We start from the raw sequence: 25,122 nt of genomic DNA, 5'->3' as shown, positions 1-25,122 counted from the left end.
TAGCAGCGGGGGAGAGCGGGCATAGTAACTTACCTTTCGGGATGAAACCAGCAGCTTCTAGATTCTTCCTCTCCCATTCGGCCAGCACGTTAATATCTGCACCCACTGTGATGACTTCCGGTTTCATCATTACGGGGGGGGGGGGGGGGGGAATGCGCTGTAATCAACGCGACTGGGAAAGGAAGTAGGAAGAGGCTGGAAGTAGGAAGGGGAGTTGCGCTATAATCATACACGTCGGGTTGCGGTGGGATACAGAAAAACATAAGTGACCAAAAAAAGAGTTTTCATGATTACGTAATAGTCGCGCCCCACATCGCGATTTAGATTTTAAAACGATTAATCGTGCAGCCCAAACCTACACCATATTAAAATATTTTATTTATACACATGCGCTATTCTATACACTAACTATATATATATATATACACACACACACACACACACACACACACACACACACACACACACACACACACACACACACACACACACACACACACACACACACACACACACACACACACAGTGTAGAATCGCTACACTATATACAAAAATGCTACACTATATACTAAATAATAATGTTACACCTATTCACACACAAACAATTACAATATACAATTCAAACGGGGGTTAGAACAACATGATCAGTTACAACACAGCACCGGACAGGCTCATAGAATTGTATGGGCAATGTGATGACATGCAGGATTATTCTGCAGCACAACTGACCACTGTGAACAGGGCCTGAGTTCTATGGGAGAAAAGTGCTTATAAAAGTTTTTTTTTATTTTTTTTTTTAAATAAAATTTCTATTGTATTAGACAAGATCGAAGCACAGTAAACCACCGGGTTACAGAAAAGCTTATATTAAATAAAGCAATTTATTTACGAAAAAACATGTTTTATGAAACCTCTACAAAAGTAAAATAAAAGCAGTATTTCATCATGAAAATCCAATTAGTTAAGTTCCTGAATAACCTTTCTGCATCAAAAATCCGACGGCTGAAGGAAGACTAGGCTTTCAGATTAATTTTTTTTATTAGCTGTTAAATATGTACTGATATACAATAGTTGCAAAAAAAATGAAAAAAAAAAATGGGGGAAGATCCCACAGTTGCAGAGTTCTTAAATATTTAACCCGCTATAGTATATACACATACAAAACGCTAGTCTTGGAATGTCATCACAAACCTGCTGATTCCAATTGTGTTTTGAAGGCTCAGTATAGACACTAAAATTGGGTGCAAAACGTCAACTATCCTGAACTGTGTGCAGTCACTTATAATTGAGGCAGCTTGTCCACCGGTGTGTCAAACTTGAAGTCCGCAGGAAAGAGATCTGGGGCTCGGGGATAGATTAGTCGGTACGACTGTCGGATCGTCACATCTGCTACTCCGGCGATGTCACCAATTTCTGTGTCATGGAAACAACAAAAGGTGAAGTAGATTACAAAGTTTAAAAGAACAAAACCCCACACTTAAAGTGACCGTAAGTCTGCAAAAAAAAAAAAAAAAAAAAAGAGTTTTACTCACCTGGGGCTTCCCTCGGCCCCCTGCAGCAGATCGGTGCCCTCGACGTGTCTCTGCGATGCTCCCATCCCCACCGGCAGGACCCAACAGGCATGGGAACGCGAGTGATTATTCGCGTTCCCAGCCACAATATCGCCCCCTATGCTGCTATTGCGGCAAGGAGGCCTGATTTGCAAGGAACATTTACACACTACTGATCAACCAAATCTTTGAAAACCACCTGTCCAATATTGTAAATTCCCCTTCATGCTTTCAAAACTACTAAGCATGGATACCACAAGTCCTCGATTATCAACCTGAGCAGCAGATCTATTAGAGTGAGCCAAGTTGTGGACCAATGAGAATCTTCCCTGTGAAGGGAGGACTCCTATTGGTCTGTTTCAATGCAATGGGCAGCTCCAGCAGCATGTTTCTGTAAATGTATTAAAAACATTTTCATAATTAAACCACTTTGCACCCAGACCTAGTTTCCTCCCTTTTGGACCAGAGCAGCTTTGACATTTTAGCTATCTCCCGATTTAATCTGCAATAGCTTTATCCCTACTTATGACACCCAAACAAAATACACTTTTTGCAGCTCAGTTTTCTCAGGGAGGAACAATGCTTATTTTACTATACTGTTCTGACTTCAGGTTTACTTTAGAGAGAACCTAAGGCGGGACAAAAAGATAACACCTCAGCAGAGCAGTGTTCTCCCCGGGCTCTTTTAGCTGGGTGCTCCTGTAGACCATGGAAGCCTCTGGATTATCCAAACACTTCTCCTTACAGTATCAAACTTTCTCAGCTTTCTTTAAAAATGAAGAGTTCAGCAAATACTGGAATTAATTTCTAGGAACTGTCAGGCCAGTGATGGGATAATGACAGAGGTAACGGATTACATATGCAACAACAAAGGCTTCAGAGCATCCTACAAGCAATTTGTCTACCAACACCGGGATAGACGTGTCTTTACATAACAGATTGACCATTCCAGTAGCATTCTACTAACCTTTCTGTGTTTTCTTTTCAGCAGATGCCTGCGAAGCCATGTAAATGGCAGCAGCTGCCACAGATATGGGACTCCTTCCAGGAACCAGGTCTAGCTCCACAGCCTTGCGTGCAATGTAAGTAGCTGCCATCTGGACTTGTTTGGTCAGGCCCAGGTTTGAACAGAACCTGGACATGAAGTCTCCAGTTGTTATCAAATCCACATTAGTTTCCAAAGCTTTCAGGATCAGTTTGAAGCATCTGCCAATTTCTTTCTTGGAGATTCTGGAAACCGCACATATTTCTGCAAGGTAAACACTGGTTATTACTCCACTGCTCTCCCTTCATGACAACTAATCTTTCATTAATTACTAATACAAAATCTGTATCACATGGAATTGAACAAAAACAAACAGAAGGAATAAATTGTTTATTCATGCATGTAGTCTTTAGGGGATGCAGATTATTACAGGTAAAATTACTACAAGATGAGCAACTTACAATTAATCAGCTGCTACTGAATGCATTTTTTTTTGCATTCTTTAGACATATTAGATTAGTGTTAACTGGCCAACAGGCAAACCCCAGTTTCATTAGGGAATGCTCAAGTTGCCACAACCAAATAAAAGTTTTAGTGGACCTATAAAATTAATTTACTAATCAGCATATGTCAATTGTTTTTCATATCACTGCATCTACCAACATTCTCTTGCAAAGCCACACAGGACAGCTCACCAAACAGGGCAGGCCATTCCAAAGCCCATCAGAAGTAAATATGGCTGCCCCATCATTCAACCCAGGAAACAGCAGACATCAAGGGTCTTTTTAGGATGGTATCTAGGGGTCCCTTTTAATAAGCTGCCACCCCTTCCCCCACAAAACCATACAAAGAGGGACTGCTGGTAAAGATTAGGACCCAATATACACATATTGTCATATGTGGTTTAACAATTATGGTATCGGCTCAGTTGTCCTGTAACTAAACGCCAGCCTTGGCGATTGTTATAATCTAATCAGACCCTAGTTGCCAGAGGATCGTCTGAAGGTCGTACACACGCCTGACTCAAGTCAGCAGAGATGGCCGATAACAGCCGCCTCAGGAGATAATCAGGTGTGTGTACAGAGGCGCCCAATCAGACATGCAAGCGATATGCAGGCAGCTCAACTCTCCCCCAGTGACGGCCAACTTCATTGTCACCGCCGCTCCCCCGTGCGATGCCATGTACCGCTGTTATCCCTCCGCATAGCAATCCAGCATGTTGTCAGTAACATAGCTGACATGCGTCTGTGCAGCTGAGCCCAGCAATGTCACCAAAGGGGATCGGGTTCTGATCCATGACGGGCAACATCAATAGTTTGGTGTGCGCCATAAGATTCTCCAACAATTCTACTTTTACCAGACCAGGTCCAACTCATTCTGTTAGTTATATTACGACTAATAGAGGATTATTTAATTTTAACACTAGACTGCATTTTTGTTTATGGCAATTATACAATGGATTACAAAACATAATAGGTGAATTACAGTTATACTGTATCACATTTACCAGTCAATGATAAATACGGTTACAATATAAAGCACCCAGGGGACTAAAGCAGACCTGAACTCAGAACTTCCATCTCTGCTCTAAAGCCCAATCTACACAATACGATTCTTTGTGCGATTAGATTACGATTCTATTTACAATCCGATTAAATCTGACATGGTAGCTCGAATTGAATCGAATCCCGATCAGACATTTTGCAATGGCAAATCGAATCCCGATCGGACATGTCAGATTTGATTGGATCGTAAACAGAATCGTAATCGAAACGCACAAATAATCGTATCGTGTAGATGGAGCTTAAGAGATAAGCAACAGCATAATAACCTTTACAGAGACTGTTTTCTCCCCCTCCCCCCCCCCCAAGGGAATTTATCTTACCTTTAAACGTTCGAGGTACACCTTCTTGTCGGCAGGCTATATACAAACATGCAGACGCAATCGCATCGTTGGCTCTACCTTTCAGGCTTTTCTGTTCGTACACTTGCTTGAATAAATTATTAGTTCGATCCTTCAAAAAGAAAAACATACATAAGCCATACAACACAACTCATTTTGCATTATTGTGCAGGACCGCTACTTACAATAATATTACGTGGGAGGTTTATTCGGTCAGCCATAGTGGTGATTTCCTTAAATGCAGTCATCATGGCCCGATCTGAACTGCTCATTGTTCTGCGGTTCTGGTACTTGGAGTTTCCAAACTCATCAAAACTAGCTGCCCCTGTTCCCTGTAAACGAAGCAGAATTATTAAAGTAACTCTTCCCACATGGCTGTACTTACATCTCACTTTCTTTAAAAGTGTACCCGAGACATACTTGGCATAGAATTTGGACAGCGTGTTGCTTTATGTAGTAGATAAGAATTCTGCTGCACAGAGCTCAGCATAAAAGTCCAATTTTTATTGAAGCAATTATGGACTGTGTCTACAATTGCTTCAATAAAAATTGGACTTTTATCCTGAGATCGCTGCAGCAGAATTCTTATCTACTACATTTTCCTGGCTCTTTGGTGTTCTGCTCCCAATCACAGTAGGTGTAGTGGTTGCAGTGACCAGTTTCCTGGATTGCATGTTACTTAAAGGGGCACTACAGAGAAAAACTGTAAAATTGAAAATATGTGCAAACATACAAATAAGTACATTTTTCCCCAGAGTAAAATGAGCCATTTCCTATGTTGCTGCCACAGCAGGTAGTAGAATTCTGACAGAAGTGACAGGTTTTGGACTAGTCCATCTCTTTATAGGGGATTCTCAGGGATAGATTTTCAAAAGCACTTAGTGAATGGCAGTTGCTCTGTCCAACTACCAAAAAACTGTAGCGAGCAGGGAAGCTGGCCAGCATCATTGTTTAAATCGTTTTTAGGGAATAGCTTTATAAAGAATAAAAGCCTTGCTGAGAATCCCCTATAAAGAGATGGACTAATCCAAAACCTGTCACTTCTGTCAGATTTCTACTGCCTACTGTAAGTGACAGCATTATAGGAGAAAATTAATTTATGGCTCATTTTACGCTGGGAAAAAAACAAAAAAAAAAAAAAAAAAAACGTACTTGTTTATGTTTGCACATATTTCAAATTTTACAATTTTTCGCCATAGTGCCCCTTTAATGTCATACCTCTGTGTCCATTCTGTTGTGGTCTCTGCCCCTCCCCAGCCACTGCACTTACCCCCAAAAAATTCCAACCAGCAACCTGTCAACAGCTTAGGACTAGAAGGGGCTTCCTTTGCAGGAAAGGGACTTCTGTGTCATGCCCACCCCCTCTTCAGTCTCTGAGCGGCAATCGCTGCTTGGGAGACTGTTAGCCGTCTTTACACATTGTACAGTGCTGCTATCAGCAGCAGCGCTATACTGGGGACAGCCATATGACACGGCTGTTCACTCCTGACTGTTGGCGGTGATCGGCTGTCATTGGCTGAAGCCTATGACAGCTGATCACATGGATTGGCCAGCGGGGGTGGGTGGGGGGGGGGGGGGGGAATATAAACAATATAAAAAACAGCAGAATTTAAAAAAAAAAAAATCTTAATAAAAACAAACATCCGGGGGGTGATCAGACCCCACCAACAGAGAGCCCTGTTGGTGGGGAGAAAAGGAGGGGGGAATGACTTGTGTGCCGTGTTGTGCGGCCCTGCAGCTTGGCCTTAAAGCTGCAGTGGCCATTTTCACAAAAATTAGCCTGGTCTTTGGGGGGGGGGGGGGGGGGTTGTCAGGGAGATATGAGAAAACTATGGAGAACACCGAGAGCCCAATATAGTGCAACATGTACTGGACTGACGTGGGTAATGAGAGGCAAGTTTGTAAAATTATACTCAAACATGGGTTACCACTAAGGCAACCACTGTAGATGCAGGTGGGGAGTTTACACCCACTCAGGATTAAGAAGTCGCTCTCTGTATATCTGGAAACAAGGGGTTAACACTTTAAGGTGGTTTACCCACATAAAAGCACCCACATCTAGAAGGTAGTAGTTAAACCACCTATATAGGATTTGCAGTTGCTAAACTAGATTAAGTTGTATGTGTAATCATTAGGCAAAACTACAGAGTCTACCTGCAGGTATCTACAGTATGAGCATCCAGAACAATATGAACAATACTGGACAGGGACTAGCCTTCTCACAGGATGTACCGATGCCGTGCCAAGTTCAACTTGAGGGCAAGAGGTTTGTGACCATATCTGGTTATATCTTCCATTAGTTTCTGTAGTCTTCCCCAGGAATTGCAGCTAAATTTCTTGATTGGGTGCGGATCTATGTGTGGCCATTTGTGTGTGGTCTGACTCATGCTTTGCCGCTTTATCCATAGCTTCAGCATAGCTCATATGCTTTGCTGTATTAAAATGAATGCATACTGGATCTCCCGCTAACAAGTGGACATCAATCACACACACGCGACTTCCCAGAGGCTTATGCTGCATCAGCCACTTGGATAGTTGGATGTCTGGTTAATCTGCATATCCTGTTGCATCTACTCTATCATTTGTGATTTTATAAGTATTTATTCATTATAGTTTTTGTAATTTTGGTAAGTTGAGTGGTTCTACGGACTTCGGTCCAGTTTTCATTGATTACCCTTTAAAAAATAAAAGCATGTATGAAGTCTCAGGTATGTATACCTGCTTTTATTTTTTGGTCTCAGGTTTCTTTTAGTCTCCGGTATACTATAATCCAAGTATTCCCCTGTCCTGAATCAGACATTTTAAACTGGAAGATATTACAGTGCAGAGATGGTTCAAAAGATGCAAATACTGCAGTTGCAAGTTGATGCAGGATTAAAGAAGATTTGGAGATATAGATATATAGTTATAGATACAGTTTAAATTACCTGGGGCTTCTGCCAGCCCCCTGCAGCCAACCTGTGCCCACGCCAAACGATCCTCCGTTCCCCCGCCACGGCTTTTGGAACCGCTGACCTGTAAGTAGACGTCCACTGCGCTTGCATAGCCCTGGCCGCGCACAGCCTAGTAAGTGCTCCCGTGGCCAGGAGCATCCTGCGCAGGCAAAAGTACGAGAAAAATCTACAGTCGCCATCGACCGGCAGAAGCGAAAGAGCTGCGGCGGGGAACGGAGGATCGTTTAACACGGGCACAGGTCGGCTGCAGGGGGCTGGCAGTAGCCTCAAGGAAGAAACTTTTAAAGGACAACTGGAGCAAGAGTGATATGGAGGCTGCCATATTTATTCCCTTTTAAACACCAGTTTCCTGGCATCCCTGCTAAACCTCTGCCTTTAAAACGGATCAGAGATGAAAAACTAACTATAACAAGTAACTGGTCTATATCTTATCTAAAGTTTAGATAGTTTACACAGCATATCTAGCTGCAAACCGCTTCAAAAGTTTCTGATTATTTATTCCTGTGATACAATGAGGGCAGCCATGTTCTGTTTGTCACATTGTCACAGGCTGAGGGCTGGAGATGCTATCAGCTTGCCTGTGTGTAAATTCAGTCCCCTTCTCCTCCCTCCCCTCTGCCTCTGAAATCATTGGCTAGTAACCTCCTGCTGCCCAGACTCAGCTCCCATCAACCCTTGCTACAGTGCCAAGGCACAAAATGAGCTGTGGGCAAGGCCTGTTTAGTTTATAGGGAATGAGTATTATAAACAAAACAAGTATTTGGCTTGAGGAATGCCCTATAAACTATATGAAAGGAACACAATAATGCAATGAGTAAAAGTTTATCTCGGATCCACTTTGAAAATACTTTTAACCATATGCCCTGAACAAGCATGCAGAAAATCAGGCGTTTATGACATTGTCAGATCTGACAAGATTAGCTGCATGCTTGTTGCTGGTGTTCCTAAGACATGACTGCAGCCAATAGATCAGCAGGGCTGCCAGGCAACTGGTATTGTTTAAAAGTAGATAAATATGGCAACCTCTATAGTCTTTTCACTTCAGTTGTCTTAAGCAAATTTTGTATGCAGCTTTAAAAAAAGTGTCCCAATCCAATCCTGCCAAGGTATAATTTGGCCCATTTCAAGCTGCACAAATTTGCAAAATCTTGCATCAACTCATTTCTTTATATATCATTTACGGGATAAATAACGGGATCCCTAGTAAAGAATAGTTTTTGTAATGATCATAAGCAGCAGTTTCCTGGCAGAAGGCCACGTGTAGCAGGTGCTGAAAGGTACTGGTGAATATTACCAGGACTGGCAGGCCTATTCCATTGATTTCCATGAAGGTCAAAACAGTCACTTCTACCAAAATGCCTAAAGCAGGATTAATTTGGTTTTCTTTTTTAGCACTGCCAGACCATACCAGGCTTTTACTGTAACCTGCCTCCACACTTAAAAACAATAATTTGCAGTGCGATTATTAAAAGGTATGTAAATCTAGCTTCAGTACAGTTATGTCAGTTTAGTTAGCCACGGCTGATCCTTAAATGACAATTGCTATTTTGTCTGATGTCCTCATCACAGGCATCACAAACTCATCCAGCATAGTTCCTCCTCCCCACCCCACGCAAGTGGCTTAGCTATTCACAAGCAGCATGTCTGAATAGCAATTGTCCCTCAAACGGTTGGCCGAAACAATCACCAATTATCCCATGGGGTGGGGGCAGACAGACGTGGAAGAAACATCACGTAGGGTGGGTGGAGAGGACAATGCTCCTGTCCAAGGCAATCCACCAGGTTGATTGCTGATGGAGGCATCAGAGGCTGCTGTATATACACCGCCTTTCGTACTGATTGTGGAAGTGAGTTCCATAGAGTAGGGGCTGCATAGGAAAAGGCCCGAGCAACAAATGTTAAGTGTGTCCTGGGAATAACCAGATTCATCTTGTGGGCAGAGTGGAGGGTGCGTGGAGGGGCATAAAGTTCCAATAGTTCCGCTATGTATTTGGGTCCCATGTGGTTTAGAGCCTTGAATCTCAGCAGGCAGGTCTTAAAATGGATTCTCCATTTTACTGGCAACCAGTGAAGAGTTTGCAGTACTGGGGTGAGCTGCGGGGGGGGCATTTCCTAGGAGTCTGGCTGCAACATTCTGTACCAGTTGTAAGGGGTGCAAAACCTTCTGTAGATCCGATGAACAGGGCGTTGCAGTAGTCTAGGCGGGAGGATACAAATGCATGAACCAGGGCAGGCAGGTCTTCATCTGGGATAAGGTGTTTTATTTCTCGCTTTATTTCTTAGATGGAAGGTAGACTTGACGGCAGCGGATACCTGCTGTCTGAGTTTTAGATTTCCATCCAGGATCACCCCAAGGTTTCGCACAGAGTCTTTATACTGTATGGTATCTCCCCAATTGCTAGTTTGAGGTGGTGAGCGTTTTTAACTTTATCCATCATGTGTGGACCACCTACCACCAACACCTGTTTTGTCAGCGTTCAGCCTCAACCAGCTGGTGTTCATTCAATTTTGTAAATCCACTAGACACACATTTATGGATGCTGATTGGTTTTGGGTGCGAGGCTTGAAGGACAGATACAGTTGTATGGCATCTGCATAACAATGGTATCCTAGGCCGTAGTTCTGGGTTATTTTGCCCAGTGGGAGCATGTAGACTGCAAAGAGTAATGGTGATAGCACAGAACCCTGTGGAACTCGATAGGCAAGTGGCACTGGATTAGAGAAGTGTGTGCCCAGACCTACTTGCTGTGTCCTGCCGGATAGGAAGGTCTGAAACCAGCTAAGAACAGTACCCCTTAGGCCACAGTAATTCTTCAGTCGCTGGATTAGTATTTCATGATCAACAATATCAAATGTTGCAGACAAGTCAAGAAGAATCAGAATTGAGCAATCACCCTTGTCGCTTGCAGTAAGTAGATCATTCTTTACTCTGACTAATGCCGTTTCAGTGCTGTGCCTTTTCCTGAAGCCTGACTGAAAAGCATCAAAAATGTTATCTGTAAGCCTAGCTTCTAGCTGGTTGGGGACTGCTTTCTCGATAACTTGATAGGAATGGTAAGTTCGCCACAGGTCTGTAGTTGGTCACAGAATCAGGATCTAGTGATGGTTTCTTTAACCACTTCCCAACTGAGGGGTTTTACCCCTTCAGCATCCAAGCAATTTTCTCCTTTCAGCGCTCCTTACATTCATTCGCCTATAACTTTATCATTACTTATCGCAATGAAATGAACTATATCTTGTTTTTTTCGCCACCAATTAGGCTTTCTTTAGGTGAGACATTATGCCAAGAATAATTTTATTCTAAATGTGTTTTAATGGGAAAATAGGAAAACATATGGGAAAAAAAACATTTTTCAGTTTTCGGCCATTATAGTTTTTAAATAATGCATGCTACTGTAATTAAAACCCATGAAATGTATTTGCCCTTTTGTCCCGGTTATAAAACCATTTAAATTATGTCCCTATCACAATGTTTGGCGCCAATATTTTATTTGGAAATAAAGGTGCATTTTTTTCAGTTTTGCGTCCATCCCTAATTACAAGCCCATAGTTTATTAAGTAACAGTGTTGTACCCTCCTGATATAAATATTTAAAAAGTTCAGTCCCTAAGGTAACTATGTTTTTTTTTTTAATTGTAAATTTATTTTTTTTTTAATTACAAAAAAAAAAAAAAAATGGGGTGTGTGGGAGGTAATGAGTTAATTTTTTGTGTATAAGTAATGTATGTGTGTGAAAAATAGTTTAGGGTGTAGTTTACTATTTGGCCACAAGATGGCAACAATTTAATGCGACCTCCAAGCGTCCTTCCGGAAGCTTGGAGGAAGTACAAAGAGGCTGGGATTTTTTTTTCTTTTTCACAGTGATCGCGCTGCTTAGCGAAAGCAGCAGATCATTGCGGGGGCAGAGATCAACAAACGGGAATGTATTTTCCCGTTCATTGATCTCCAGGCGAGCGGGCAGCGGCGTGCACGATCGCGGGAGTGCGAGCGGGAGAGCGGACAGCGGCGGGGGTACGTATATCTACGCTCCGGGCGGGGAAGTGAAGTCCAAAGGAGCGTAGATATACTGTACGGGGGCGGGGAACTAGTTAAGAGTGGTTTTATGATTGCAGAGTGATTCCACTGTGTGGAAGAATTGAGCAGCTCTGTTGGCTGTAGATATTTTGTGCGAGATGAAGTCTGATTTTTTTCTTGGTTATTGTTTGTTGGTACTGTCTGAGGTGTTGAACTAGGCTAGACTTGTGCTCCTCAGACTGATTTACGCCACTGTCTTTCTAGTCTGTGCCCTTTTTTTAAATCCATGATTGTTTTGTCAAATCAATTAGCTTTCTGCTTTTTGGTTGCTGATTTGGTGCGCCACGGGGCAATACTGTCAAGTGTTTCATATATCATGTTGTTGTACTGGGTTACTAGAGTATTGGGGTCCATTTGACTATGGAGCAGATTTGTAAAATCCAGGTTGGCAGTTATCCTCTCCGGTGTTGATTTATTCAGGGGACAGAATTTGCTTGTTTCCTTAGGGTGCTGCTTGATAGGGTGATGTTCAAAGCAGGCCACCTGACCCAGTCTACCTACTCCCACTGCAGCACTACAATCTGGTTGACCATTTCCCCCCACCCATCAATGGTGTTTGTAGAGAACAGAACTGAAGCCACAAAGGATGGATGGTAAACAAATCACAATGACAGCTGGTGACCATCAAGTATGGGATTATCTTTCTCCACGCCCATTTCAGTCATCCTTTTCATTACCTATAGTCAGATTTTTGTGACATTTACTGCTGCGGGGCAAGATTTGTGGTCAATATTTTCTAAATGTGTCCTTCATATGGAAAACAAGCAGCATGATAAATCTGCCATCTGAGCGGTTCTGATTGTTCAGTACATTACCTTCCCTATCATTGTAGTGAGGTCTCCTCCACTCAGCAGTGGATTCTGAGTGTCTCCAACTCGAGATGGATCTTTGGCAGCTTTATCGTTACTAAAGGTTCTCCATTCAGAACCAACGTCAATCACCCGATCACCTGGGGAGGAAAGGAAGATGTTAAAGGGTGGATAGTAATAAGAAAACAAAAAGTTATGGAATTAGGTGGCAAGTAATGTTAAAGAGACTCTAACATTAAAAATCTCCCCTGGGGGGTACTCACCTCGGGTGGGGGAAGCCTCCGGATCCTAATGAGGCTTCCCACGCCGTCCTCTGTCCCACGGGGGTCTCGCCGCAGCCCTCCGAACAGCCGGCGACTGTGCCGACTGTCAGTTCAATATTTACCTTTGCTGGCTCCAGCGGGGGCGCTGTGGCTGCTTTCTGCACGGAAATAGACGGAAATACCCGATCTCCGTCGGGTCCGCTCTACTGCGCAGGCGCCGGAAACTTGCGCCTGCGCAGTAGAGCAGACCCGACGGTGATCGGGTATTTCCGCCTACTTCGGCGCCGACAGCCATCAGAGCGCCTGCGCAGGAGCCAGGAAGGTAAATATTGCGTCACAGCTGTACGGAGGGCTACAGCGAGACCCCCGAGGGACGCAGGACGGCGTGGGAAGCCTCATTAGGATCCTGAGGCTTCCCCCACCCGAGGTGAGTACCCCCCAGGGGCCGTTTTGTCGTTACAGTTCCTCTTTAAGTACACGCTGCACAGAACTGATCCAGTTATTGATTGGGAGCAGGTCAGAAGCATCGGAAATTAGCAATTCGACCCATTGATCTAAATAGGAAACTCAAGTGCGTCCCTAGCATAAAGTGTCAAACCTGATAATATAGAAAAAGGCCAGACCCATCCAGTGAATCTTATTAGATAATGTGCTTGGGTATTCTAACTTTTAAGCATTAGCATACCTGAGATGCATTTTAACTAAACTTAGGATATTGCTGTACAGTAGCTGTTAAATAGAAATCAAAACTAGTTCTTGGTAAGAATACACATGTAGAGGGTGCAGACAGGAATTAAGTACATTGCTAGAGCCCTAGGCAATGTAACTGTGGGTACATGTAAGAGTGACGTGCAAGTACTCTACAGGAGAATAAGGAGACATTCTTCATGCACAATCTGAATCATGTTTACAGGTGACAGACAACTCCTCTGCATTCAATGTGCACAACATTCTACTCATTCATATTACGCAGCGCTGGACATTAGTTAAGGTTACAGACAATATTTAGGTCTGATACAGCAATAACACAATACAGGAAAACATGCAGAATGAGTACAAGGTAATGCTTAGTCACTGGATGGGAGCATAGAGATTAGGGCAAGTCGAGTTCACAGATCCATAGGATGGGTGTACAGTAATGGAGGTGAATGAACAGGTAGGAGACATAAGGAGGAGGACCCTGCCCGAAGGCTTATAATCTAGAGCACAGGTGTCGAACTCCAGGCCTGGAGGGCCGGATCCATGCCAGTGTTTAGGATGGACTGAGAAAGAGGGGAATGTGTTCTACCTGATGGACCACACCTTTCCTGATTCAGACCCACCAGTTAAACTGAGCTGTTTCAAAAATGTGTGAGGACCTCGGCCCTCGTAGGACCGGTTTGACATCCCTGATCTAGAGGGAGATGTAGGGACATGAAAGGTAGGGGACCAGAGTTCAGCTGCGGGTTTAGAGCACTAGTGAGGGGGGGTAGGCCAGAGTGATTTAGATAGGTTTATCTGACTTTAAAATACAGTGACTGCTTTATTGCAGCAACACAACTATGGTTTGGTTTATTTTGTTTTTGTAGACTAATATGACTTATCTGACAATTAGAATATTTTCTCTTTTAAATTACAGTTTAAATTATTACAAGTCAGATTATGTGCATTTTCTCCAACTCAGATGGGATACGAAGCATGTTCTCTGCCTCATGACTTGACTGTTCCACCCACCGCCGTACTATAGCCCCCCCCTCCCCAAATTAGCAACAATATATGTTGCCATCTCAGAGGGTAATGGGAGGAGAGGGATTCCCTGCTCAAACGTCCACTAGTAGCATTCCTGCAGGATTTCCAGAGCTGCCATTGGGCAGCTCTCTCCCTGGGCCCACCCCCTGCTTCTCCCCCACTTCCCTGCACCCTGGGAGAGAGATCTTTCCTCTTCAAGCATCGTGACCCAGAGGTCACAAAATTGAAAGTGGGCCCTAGCAGGCCAACGGAGTGGCGGAAAGCAGCAGGGATGGTGGCTACCTGATTCGCCCAGCACCCCAGATCAGGTAGCCCAAGTTTAGTAGTTTTTTTTTTTTTATTATATATGAGCCCACCTCGGGCTCTCTTCAACTCCCCTCTTCATGCAATTACCTGCAGAGAGCAGACTGTAGGTCATGGGGTCCTTAGCTGCACTAATCAAAAAGCCAACATACCCAATACTTTCAGGACGCCTGAGCTATGCATTTGACTTGACATGTGAATAAGGGTACTGCCATTAACAAGTATCTAATATTACTTTATAGCAAACTATGATACTTAAAATCAGCTGTGCCTAGGAGTACATGCACAGGACTAGAAAGGCCATGCCTGAGGAGAACACTTTTATACCAAACATGAAAAGTACTAGTTATAAATGCGCACAGCTTGACATAGGATTACCCCAAGTGGCTTTCACAGATCTGGAGTGAAGAAACACAAACTACTTATTCAAAATACTTCTCTACAGCCCACAGTCCTTGAAACCGCACAAAAAATGTGCAAACAATTCTGTTACTTCTTTCAAGTACCAAGAACGTTATTCAGGCTCTCACTGAATTTCACACTTCCTAAATACCTGAAACGCTGCAAGACTTTAGAGACTTTAGTCACCGAGTATCCAGCCTTATGCAATTCCCTATCAGATAAGTCAAATAGATTTCCAACAGGTCAGATTTTTCCAATCACTTCTATACAAATGCTAAAACAGAGAAACCAAGAGCCCAGTACAGTGTAGTATGTATTGGAACCAGGAGGAGCAATGATAAGTATTATACTCACAAGCATGGGTTACCGCACATGCAACCACTGTATAGGCAGGTGGGGAGATTAGACCTGTCCCCCTTAGGAATAAGATGTCGCTCTCTGAGGAAGGAAAAGGGGGTGTACCACCCTTCCACCAGGGTGGAAAATTCTGACAATAGTATGTGCAGAGGCGCCAAAAGGATAAAAGTATACTAAAAAGTTTAAAATAAATATTCGGGTGGTGGTGGTGGACCGGTCACTCCAAAAAGGACATGAAATAGTCGCTTGAAAAAAATTTACATACTCCACGAACCAATCGCAACGCGTTTCACTGGCACAATCCCGCTTCAGGCATTGAACATATGGAGTATCACACGACTAAAGGTCCAATATACACTTGGCACCTCTGTCAATAGAGGTGCCAAGCGTATATTGGACCTTTAGTCGTGTGATACTCCATATGTTTAATGCCTGATGAAGCGGGATTGTGCCCGTGAAACGCGTTGCGATTAGTTCGTGGAGTATGTGATTAAATTGTCTTTTTCAAGCGACGACTTCATGTCCTTTTTGGAGTGACCGGTCCACCACCCGAATATTTTACACTTTTTAGTATACTTTTATCCTTTTGGCGCCTCTGCACATCCTATTCTATACATATGCGTTCAGAAAAAATTAACTGGTTTTCTGATTGATTTCATATAGAAGTGATCGGAAAAACGATAGGACATGTCAAAAATCAATCAATTCAACCGGTCTTATGGAATTGCATGGTGTGGTACCAGGCATTAAAAGGTTTGCGTATTTCTACTCAGGAATGGTTAAAACCCCTTAAGCTAGCAATTTATCTAGCAATGTTGTAGCCTGATCAACCATCAGATTCAATAAATCAGGAGAAAAAGTGGCGCAACAAGCATGCCGAGCAACTATTCAACACAATTTGGGCCCAAATCAGTCAAATGTATCATAAGTATGCTGGACAGATATCTGTCCGATGTGGCAACTTGGGTGCACGGCAGCGATTGCGTGCTATATCGCATGTGACTCCTCCTGGTCTCTGCCCCCCTAAATGTAAATGTGCCCATTGGTGCCTACACATTAGAATCTCAATCTGCTCCAGCTGCGGTGACTTCCAGTCTTCTCCCGTGCACAGCTAGGAGCATCATACAAACCGTTAAACTTGACTGGGGAAGTAGCAGACAAGACCAGGAGTCACCGTTACTGGAGCAGGTGGAATTACAATGCCCAGGCACATTAACATTTGAGGGGACATTAGTGAAGGTGGCGTCACAAGGCTGATTCCTGATAGATTTCATGTTGCAATCTATCAGGAATCGTCCTGCAGTGTGTGGGCAGCCCACAGATCTCTGATCAGAGGGAGATTTGCCTTTTGGTTCAATCTGCCCACACATCACTAGATATATGGGCACCTTTAAAATGAGACACTGATCAATAAAACCATATCCTTGCATTTATTTACCTTCTAAGAAATGTGACTGTCAAGCCACATTACAATGTGCATATAGCAAAAGTACTGGAAACAAGATATTTATTATGTGCTGATCTCTGCTTGAATAGCTCATCTGAACCTTTCCCTATTGCCAATACAGTTAAATGGACACTCCATCATTACACTGTTCTAGTGCTGGAAACATCTGCAGTGTATGGATAATGGACTGCTGCAGACTGATTTTTATATTGTGACCCGTGACGTTGCTATAGCAGAACGGAAACAGAATTAGCAATGAGTACTGCATTATTAACCAGAGCTCAGTTTAAATTATGCTTAGCATATGCAAGTCCAAGTAAAATACATTCTTAGTCCACACTGCTACAACCACACAAATATTAACCATGACCACATCACAATTGGATAGAATATGTATCAAAACTAATTGTGAACTAAAACAAAAAAAAAAAAAAACAAAAAAAAACACCAAAACTATGTTGCCTGTAAAGAATTGAGTAAAAACATGAATGATTCTCACAAAAGTGAAAAATACTGAACTATGTGGATCTTTACGCAATTGCGGTTTGGTATTCTTTAACATCGAAACGCAATTTCTTCAAAATCGCAAGAAAATGCATGCACCAGGTTTGAGATTTCAGCAAATCGCTAATGTTGCCGATACAAATCCTGCAATAAATTTGCAGTGTGTACTTCCTGCTTTCACGGAAGCAGACAGAGTTAACATCCACAGGTTACAAATTAGCTGCTCTGCTGAGGCAGCCAGGTGGGATATCAAATTACAGTTGTGTTTTGTCACAGATGAGGGGTAATTAGACAGGCTAAACTCCATAAATACATACTTTTTCTGTTTTTTTTTTTTTTACTTTCATTTTCTTTTTTTATGCATTTCTCTTTAATTTTCCTTCTGCCCTGTGCAAGGGTTCAAGGTTACTTTAAGGTGCCCACTAATGATACCATCTTTTTTTTGTCCAATCTTACCACCTTTATGTAATATCCATGATGACCTACCTAAAATATCCATTCAAAGTAAAGTACATTCCCTCCATTTACCCTTCTGCTACATAGATTTGGCAGGTTTGGACGAAAAAACAAAAATTATACAATTAGTGAGCACATTTATATGCTCGTGTACACTTTTTACATTTCACAATTTTGCCATAGTGGTCCTTTAACCCCTTATACATGTGCTCTCTAAAAAAAATATAAAGCAATTCAGAGAAACATTTAGCCAAGCCCATCTCTATCATTACTAGCCAACACTTCTGATCAGCATATTCAAAACTGTAGCAGATTGTTAACTTTTTTTTGTATGTTTTGTTCACGGATGTAATGGAGTCTCATGCCTGATAAAGAAACTAACATTGACAAAGCTTGCATTTGCAGTCTACATACAGATTAGACCAATAAACTGCACAATTCCTTCAGCTCTGAACTTTCCACACGAGGAAATGCTCTTGCTGCACTGGTCGTACCTCATTCTCCTACTCAGCCTGCTGTGTGGAACATGAACCATTCTGGTTTTATACTTTTAGATAAATAACACCAATTGATGGTCTCATTTATATCCTGCCACTCCCCCACCTGACAGTTTTATCAGGGTTGCACTAGAGAATGCAGGCCAGTGCTCAGAGTTCAGGGGTGATACAACTGTCATAAAGACCAGGCCCAGATTACAAACCTGTCTCTGTATAGTCCTACACACTCTAAACCCATATGCTAGAAATCAGTTTCAGCCAAGCTTGAGCACAGCAGCATGAGGAAATGCAGTGGAGTACTGAGCCACCACGATACATCACCTCTGTGACACTTCTGCACACGTCAAGTCTACACCAACTTTCAGGAAGTGTTCACAATGTAAAGTTCCAAAGTCCAACACCAATATAGGTTTCAGTTCCTCTTCATCAATACATAAAGCTGCAGCAGAAACTTTTTAAGTAAGACCTATAGCAAATTGTAATGCTTTCTCATACAACCAATGTCAAAGCAGCAAAGTAATCTGGAAGTGATTAACATTCAGGAACTCTTCGGATTCTCGGAATGAAACTGTGAACCTATATTTAAGCCACATATATAGTCAATGTAGGGGGTCTTTATAGAGCGATTGCAAGAATGATTTTTCTACTGCACTTTAAATTTGTAATTTTGAAACAAGCAAAAAGTTAAGATACTTGCCTGGGTAGAGGAAAACCTCTGGATTCTCCCGGCCACCAATCCACCACTGGACCCTCTGGAAGATCGCACCTGTGACAGATTGCGGCTGCACTATGCAGGTGCAGAACAATTTGCACCTGTCGGTTGGGGGTTGGCTCAGGAGGTCATTATCGGCCACCTTAGGTGTGTGTACAGGCCTTAATACGTAGGTCATCTGTACTGCCAACTTCAGATCAGATGTAGCAGTCCTGGTGAATGTCATGTTTGGCCATGTTACCCCACCCAGGTGGATGCTCATGTTATATTTTTCAATAAACTTATGTAAACAGAAGCGGGGGCTGTCTGCACCTCACATTTATTTAACCTTCACCTTCAATAAAACTTCAAATCCAGATCACCAAACCTTTCCCAAACATACACAATCTTACCTACGACTAATCCACACTCAGAGCAGATCATGTCTCCTGCTCTGTAGTCTTCCACCAGCATGGCATCAGGGTGGCTCGGACAGGTCACTCTTGGATCCACACTAAAAAAAATAAAGAAAAAATCCAAATCAAATAATTGACAACAATTGAAGTGGCCTTTAAAAGATAAGAAAAGGTATCCTAAAATATATTGAACTCACCCCAAACTTACTGATCAGTAATTCAGTTATAACTCTCCCCAGGAGATCAGAACCCAGTAGGCTGATTGCAGATAGAATTCCTGCTGCTGAAATCTATCTGGGATCGGTCTAAGGTGTATTGGAAGGCAACAGATCTCTCTGATCAAATTCCATCAGAGAGATCTATCTCATGGCCTTACTACTAAAATCTGATAAACACTTAACAGAATACAAGGTTTCACTCAAAATGAGAAAAGCTGAACTAAAAATATTGGCACTAAAAGAAATGAGAAAACCTGTACATGTAACAATGGAGAGAGTGCAACAAAGCATGAGAAGTTGGAAACAAACTTTTCACAAAAATCCACCATTGTATCCCTTGGACTCTGAAAGAAAAATAAAGCCACAAAAACAAACCACGCCCTACCATTCTCAAATCTCTGACTACACCCTTCATCTAGTCAGCTTGTAATTTACTACCGCTATAAATGGAATGGCATTGCCATTCCGCATAGTCATCAACAATTAAAGCCTGGAGGTTACAATGACATGACTACCTGTCTGAATACCCATAACAGGTTATATAAATTCCTGAAGCTACTCAATGAGCAAGAGAAGGATACATTGTGCAGCCTGCTCAAAACTGTAGTTACAGATTAGCAAAATACTGTGCGCGGTAAATGTGCCATTACAGAATAAAAATGATTGTCTGGCAAGGAGCTGCTCAAACACCAATGACAATTATTCCTATGCAGGACTGACAATTGCCAGGAATCAAGTGCAGAAAACACATTTTTTGGTACAATTCATGATCAATCATAAATTTATGGTTAATCCTTTACAAGTCACATATGGATATGCATAAATCTAATTGCGAGCTGCAGGGCAACTTTTTTCTGCCGCTGGGGAAGTGTGAGAACGGATGGGTAATGCCCAATACACACTGTACGATTTTCCGTGCGATAGATGGATCTGATAGATAAAATCCGGCATGTCCGATATTGCTCCCGATCGTTTTTCTGTGCTCGATTTCTCATAGCAGTGAATGGAAAAAGATGAGAAAAATGAATGAAGATGAGAATAGAGTGCAGAATCATGTAGAAAAAACGATCAGGTCGCAAAAATTGCACGGAAAATGTTACCGTGTGTACCCAGCATAAGGAGTGATCAAGTGGCAGTGCACAAGGATGCTTGATCTGAACATGACACTAAGATTTTTAATGCATCTCCAACTAAGGGCTCGTTTCCATAAGCGCAGCGCAGGAGCCTTGGGTTAGCGCGGCGCTTCGTTGCACTTGACTCCCCTGGGGCAGCGCTTGCGATCAGATTCATTATAATGAATGGGATCGCGGGCACAATCACCCCAAAATGCAGGCAACCATGCCGTGCAATTCAGTGATGAAACGCAGCACATGTATGGAAACATCAGACAGTGCAGTCTATGTACTCCCTGATGTCCCTGCGATCGCGTTTCCATAACCGCACATACGGAAACGAGCCCTAAGGGAGAAGGTCTTCATGCCACAGGAAATTATTGGAAGGCTCATACAGAAATGTATTTAAGTATTTATATAGCACCGACATATTACTCAGCGCTGTACAGAGTACACAGTCATGTCACTAACTGTACCTCAGAGGGGTTCACAATCTAGTCCCTATCAGTCATATGTCTATGTATCGTGTAGTGCATGTATCATAGTCTAGGGCCAATTTTAGGGGGAAGCCAATTAACTTATCTGTATGTTTTTTGGGATGTTGGAGGAAACCAGCGTGCCTAGGAGGAAACCCACACAGACACAGGGAGACCATAAACTCCTTGCAGATATTGCCCTGGCTGGGAATCGAACCAGGGACCCAGCACTGCAAGGCAAGAGCGCTGACCACTATGCCACCATGCTGAGGAAACAAACCAAGACTGAGCTACAATCCATTATGGTACGTTTCCACTAGAAGCACATGATTCACATTAACTTTTTCAGAAGCAAATCACACGTTCAAATGTTTTATTTCAGTTTCTCTACAAGGCGAAGTTCCTTTGACATTGATCGCAAATGTGAAAACATGGGGGGGGGGGGGTTTGTACATGAAAACAGCATACAGCTGTCAAAAAATGTTTTAACACTGCATGCTCCTCTTTGCAGCGAAAAGGGGGGGGGGGGGGGGGGGAGTCAATATACTGCAAAGTGGGAAGTTTATAAATAGAATAAGGATCAGAAATGATTGATATTCAACATGTACTTTGTTAATTTTGTTTGAAAAAAAGCATTCAGCCTGCACGTAATCATCCCTACTACTGGCAGACATGATGGGGGGGAAAGCACCAACTGCCATTATCTATAACCACATCCCTAACGCTGCGATAGGCTAAAAGGTTGTCTTTTATAAATATACAGTAGGACATATGGAAAGGGTTCTTTACTGTAAGCGTGATTAAGATGTGGAATGCATTGCCACAGGAAGTAGTTATGGCAAATTCTGTATCTGCATTTAAAGGGGGCTTAGATGCTTTCCTTGCGTTGAAAGACAACCATGGCTACAATTACTAGGTAATGCCTAAGGATCTTGATCCAGGGATTTTATCTGATTGGCATCTGGAGTCGGGAACAAATTTTTTCCCTTTTGGGGCTAATTGGACCATGCCTTGTAAGGGTTTTTCGCTTTCCTCTGGAACAACAGGGATATATGAGGGAGCAGGCTGGTGGTGCGCTTTGTTCTCTGGTTGAACTCGATGGACGTATGTCTTTTCAACCCAATTAACTATGCAACTATGCAAGAGGGAAATACTAGGCAGCTGGAAACCGCTGTTATTTCCCACAATGCAACAAGGCTCCCACAGTGTGAGGTTAGTACCTAGGTGCTGACATCACACTGTGGGAGAGGTTTCGCCACAATATCAGCCATCCCTGATGATCGATTCAAGAAAAGGTAAAGATTTCTCATGGGAAAGGGGATATCAGCTACTGATTGGGATGAAATGCAATCCATGGTCACAGTTACTCTTCAACAAAAAAAAAAAAACCCTATTGGTAAAAAGGGCCCTTACGCAATCCTTCCAGAACTTAAAATGTTTCACTGGATTTTTTTTTAAACCCACCTGAAATGGAAGGAGTGGGGGGAGATGGAGTCCAACATTAATTTCCTTTTAAACAATGCAAATTGCTTGGAGTTCTGCTGATTATCTGAATGTAAAGGACAACTGAAGTGAGAGGTATATGAAGGGCACTTCTAGAAGAATGACCAGCACACCAATTGTAGTTTGCAACCCAAAAAAGTATATTATGATAATATAGGAAACAAAAATGGAGCACAAAGCACGGGGCTGTGCAATCATAAAGCATTGAGCTATACAATCATACATCTTGAACAGTATAGATGCACACAGTGGTCAAATACAATAGTATACAGATAGGTCATTCTGGTGTGAAATAAAGTGAATGCAATATGGCAGCAAGTGAACAGTCCTAAACCAGGCCATGAGAGCCAGCAGGAGCAGGGAGCTTGCAATAGCAACAAAGTTCACATGCAACAGGGTGACCCTGGTAAGATTTTCCGGTTTATTCGGGAAAAACGATTCATAAAAGTTGGAAATAATTTTTTTTCTATAAAACAAAAAAAAACACGAACGATTATCCAGTTTTCTCAATAAAAATCCAGACATGTTGGAAAAAGTTTTATTACATCTAACGGAATAATCAAACTACATTATCCAATTCTAATCGAAAATGGATAAAGGTGGCCACTAACTGTCCAATGTCTAGCAAAAAACCGATTGAGCGATCAGAAATTCTGATCGGATTGGTTGAAAATAATCTCATAACAATTTCATCTCAATAATCGCGCTTCAGTTTCTCGTTGGTTCCTGTTGTGCTGGGTTGATGTCCAGATCCGTTCAGGTGGCGGTGGACGGAGGGACGCTCCGGAAAACCGGTGCAGGTCGGAAAATTCCGGAGGAACGGACGAGTGCGTACGGATCCATTGATTAACAATGGACCCTTTCTTGTCCATTCCCTCTGTATGCGGTCTGGCTGCGGTCCGCAAAAAGGACGCCAATGTGAACCGGGCCTAAGGAGTCCAAGTCATTTTGGGTACCTGGAGTCAGAGGTTTCATAAACACAAACTGAGTCGGAATATTTTTGTACCGACTCCACAGCCATGCCCTGTTGCATGTGAACTTTGTTGCTATTGCAAGCTCCCTGCTCCTGCTGGCTCTCACGGCCTGGTTTTGGACTGTTCACTTGCTGCCATATTGCATTCACTTTATTTCACACCACAATGCCCTATCTGTATACTATTGTATTTGACCACTGTGTGCATCTATACTGTTCAAGATGTAAGATTGTATAGCTCAATGCTTTAGGATTGTACAGCCCCATGCTTTGTGCTCCATTGTTTGATGTTTCCTATGTTATAATATACGGTACTTTTTTTGGATTGCAAACTTCAGTTGGTGTGCTGGTCATTCTTCTAGAAGTGCTCGTTAGGACCACATTGGTTCTGTTTACTGGCCTAGCACCCACCTATGCTCCCACTTTTCTCTGATGCTTATATATTAGGTGGGTGGACTTTTTTAAATTTATTGTTCTAGGTATATGGAGGCTGCCACAATTTTCTTAAAAAAAAAAAAAATACTAATTGTTTCCCCCTCCGTATTTTGCCTTTTTATCTCGATTCCTATGCAAGTCCATGAGTGCCTTTTTCAAAATGCTAACACATCACAGATGGATCAGTGTATTAAAAGTGCTAGAGTAATAATAGGTATATGGCATACTGCATGCGGTGCTTTTTTTTGCGAATTTACAATTTTACAACTACCGTATCACAAGGTTAAAGAAACAAATCGTGATCACTCAAAAATCGTGAAAAAGTACAGTAAAATGTGTTTATCATGAAAAACCCCAGAGCAAAATGTTAGCCATTTGCTGGCGTTTTGCGATCCCCAGTGTGAATGGGCGAAACAAGGGTCAGCATGAGACTGTTTTGTAGCATGCAAATGTAAAAGCAGTAACCCCCAATATCTCAACATGTTTGTACTGTAAAACATCTCAAGATTGATGGAGGGGGAGGGGGGACACACCCATAAGTAGAATGGTAAAAATGTATGCGTCATAAGAATGCCTCCACTTTATAAACTGTACACAAACTTGGTGCAAGATACCATGCATAATTTCCGTGTCAACACCTCAAAATATCCAGGTCAGATGCAAAAGATAAGAAAATCAGATATTTGCAAGGAATCCGTCACCATTCGAGAAGTATGTTGGTGGCACACTGCATGCTAAAAACATTAAGGTTTACAATGCAGATTTCTAGGGGAATCACACAAGCTCCCCACACGCTATACGCCGGCAGCAGAGTCGGCACCAGCAGGGATCACCTGATGCTGAACACATGAGTTTGCTAGAGACCTCAAAATAAAGATTTGATACTTACTCGGGGCTTCCTCCTGCCCTATAAACACGTGCAAGTCCCTTGCAGTCCTCCCGCGGTCTGCCAATTAGACCCGGCAACTGGCACAGTTGCATCACTCCATATCTACTGCGCATGTGCGGGAGGTCCGCGCATGTGCAGAAGACCCAGACTGGACCAGTTACCTGGGCTGATCGTGGC

At 42.6% G+C, this 25,122-nt stretch overlaps 1 protein-coding gene across 1 annotated transcript in view; it reads right to left on the bottom strand.

Moving 5' to 3' along the window:
* Positions 1 to 1,019: 1,019 nt before the first annotated feature.
* GTF2B (general transcription factor IIB) overlaps positions 1,020 to 25,122 on the bottom strand; it is a 55,533-nt gene continuing 31,430 nt past the window's right edge. Inside the window, exons 2-7 of the mRNA XM_068242618.1 lie at positions 19,337 to 19,437; positions 12,282 to 12,415; positions 4,624 to 4,770; positions 4,421 to 4,550; positions 2,518 to 2,799; positions 1,020 to 1,413 (exon numbers count right to left, since the gene is read on the bottom strand). Coding sequence (XP_068098719.1) covers positions 1,280 to 1,413; positions 2,518 to 2,799; positions 4,421 to 4,550; positions 4,624 to 4,770; positions 12,282 to 12,415; positions 19,337 to 19,437 — 928 coding nt within the window. The 3' untranslated portion in view covers positions 1,020 to 1,279. The remainder of the gene's footprint in view (positions 1,414 to 2,517; positions 2,800 to 4,420; positions 4,551 to 4,623; positions 4,771 to 12,281; positions 12,416 to 19,336; positions 19,438 to 25,122) is intronic.

Source organism: Hyperolius riggenbachi, chromosome 6 (genome assembly GCF_040937935.1).
Source record: "Hyperolius riggenbachi isolate aHypRig1 chromosome 6, aHypRig1.pri, whole genome shotgun sequence".
Classification (NCBI taxonomy): Eukaryota; Metazoa; Chordata; class Amphibia; order Anura; family Hyperoliidae; genus Hyperolius; species Hyperolius riggenbachi.
This window is presented reverse-complemented; position numbering and strand designations above follow the sequence as displayed.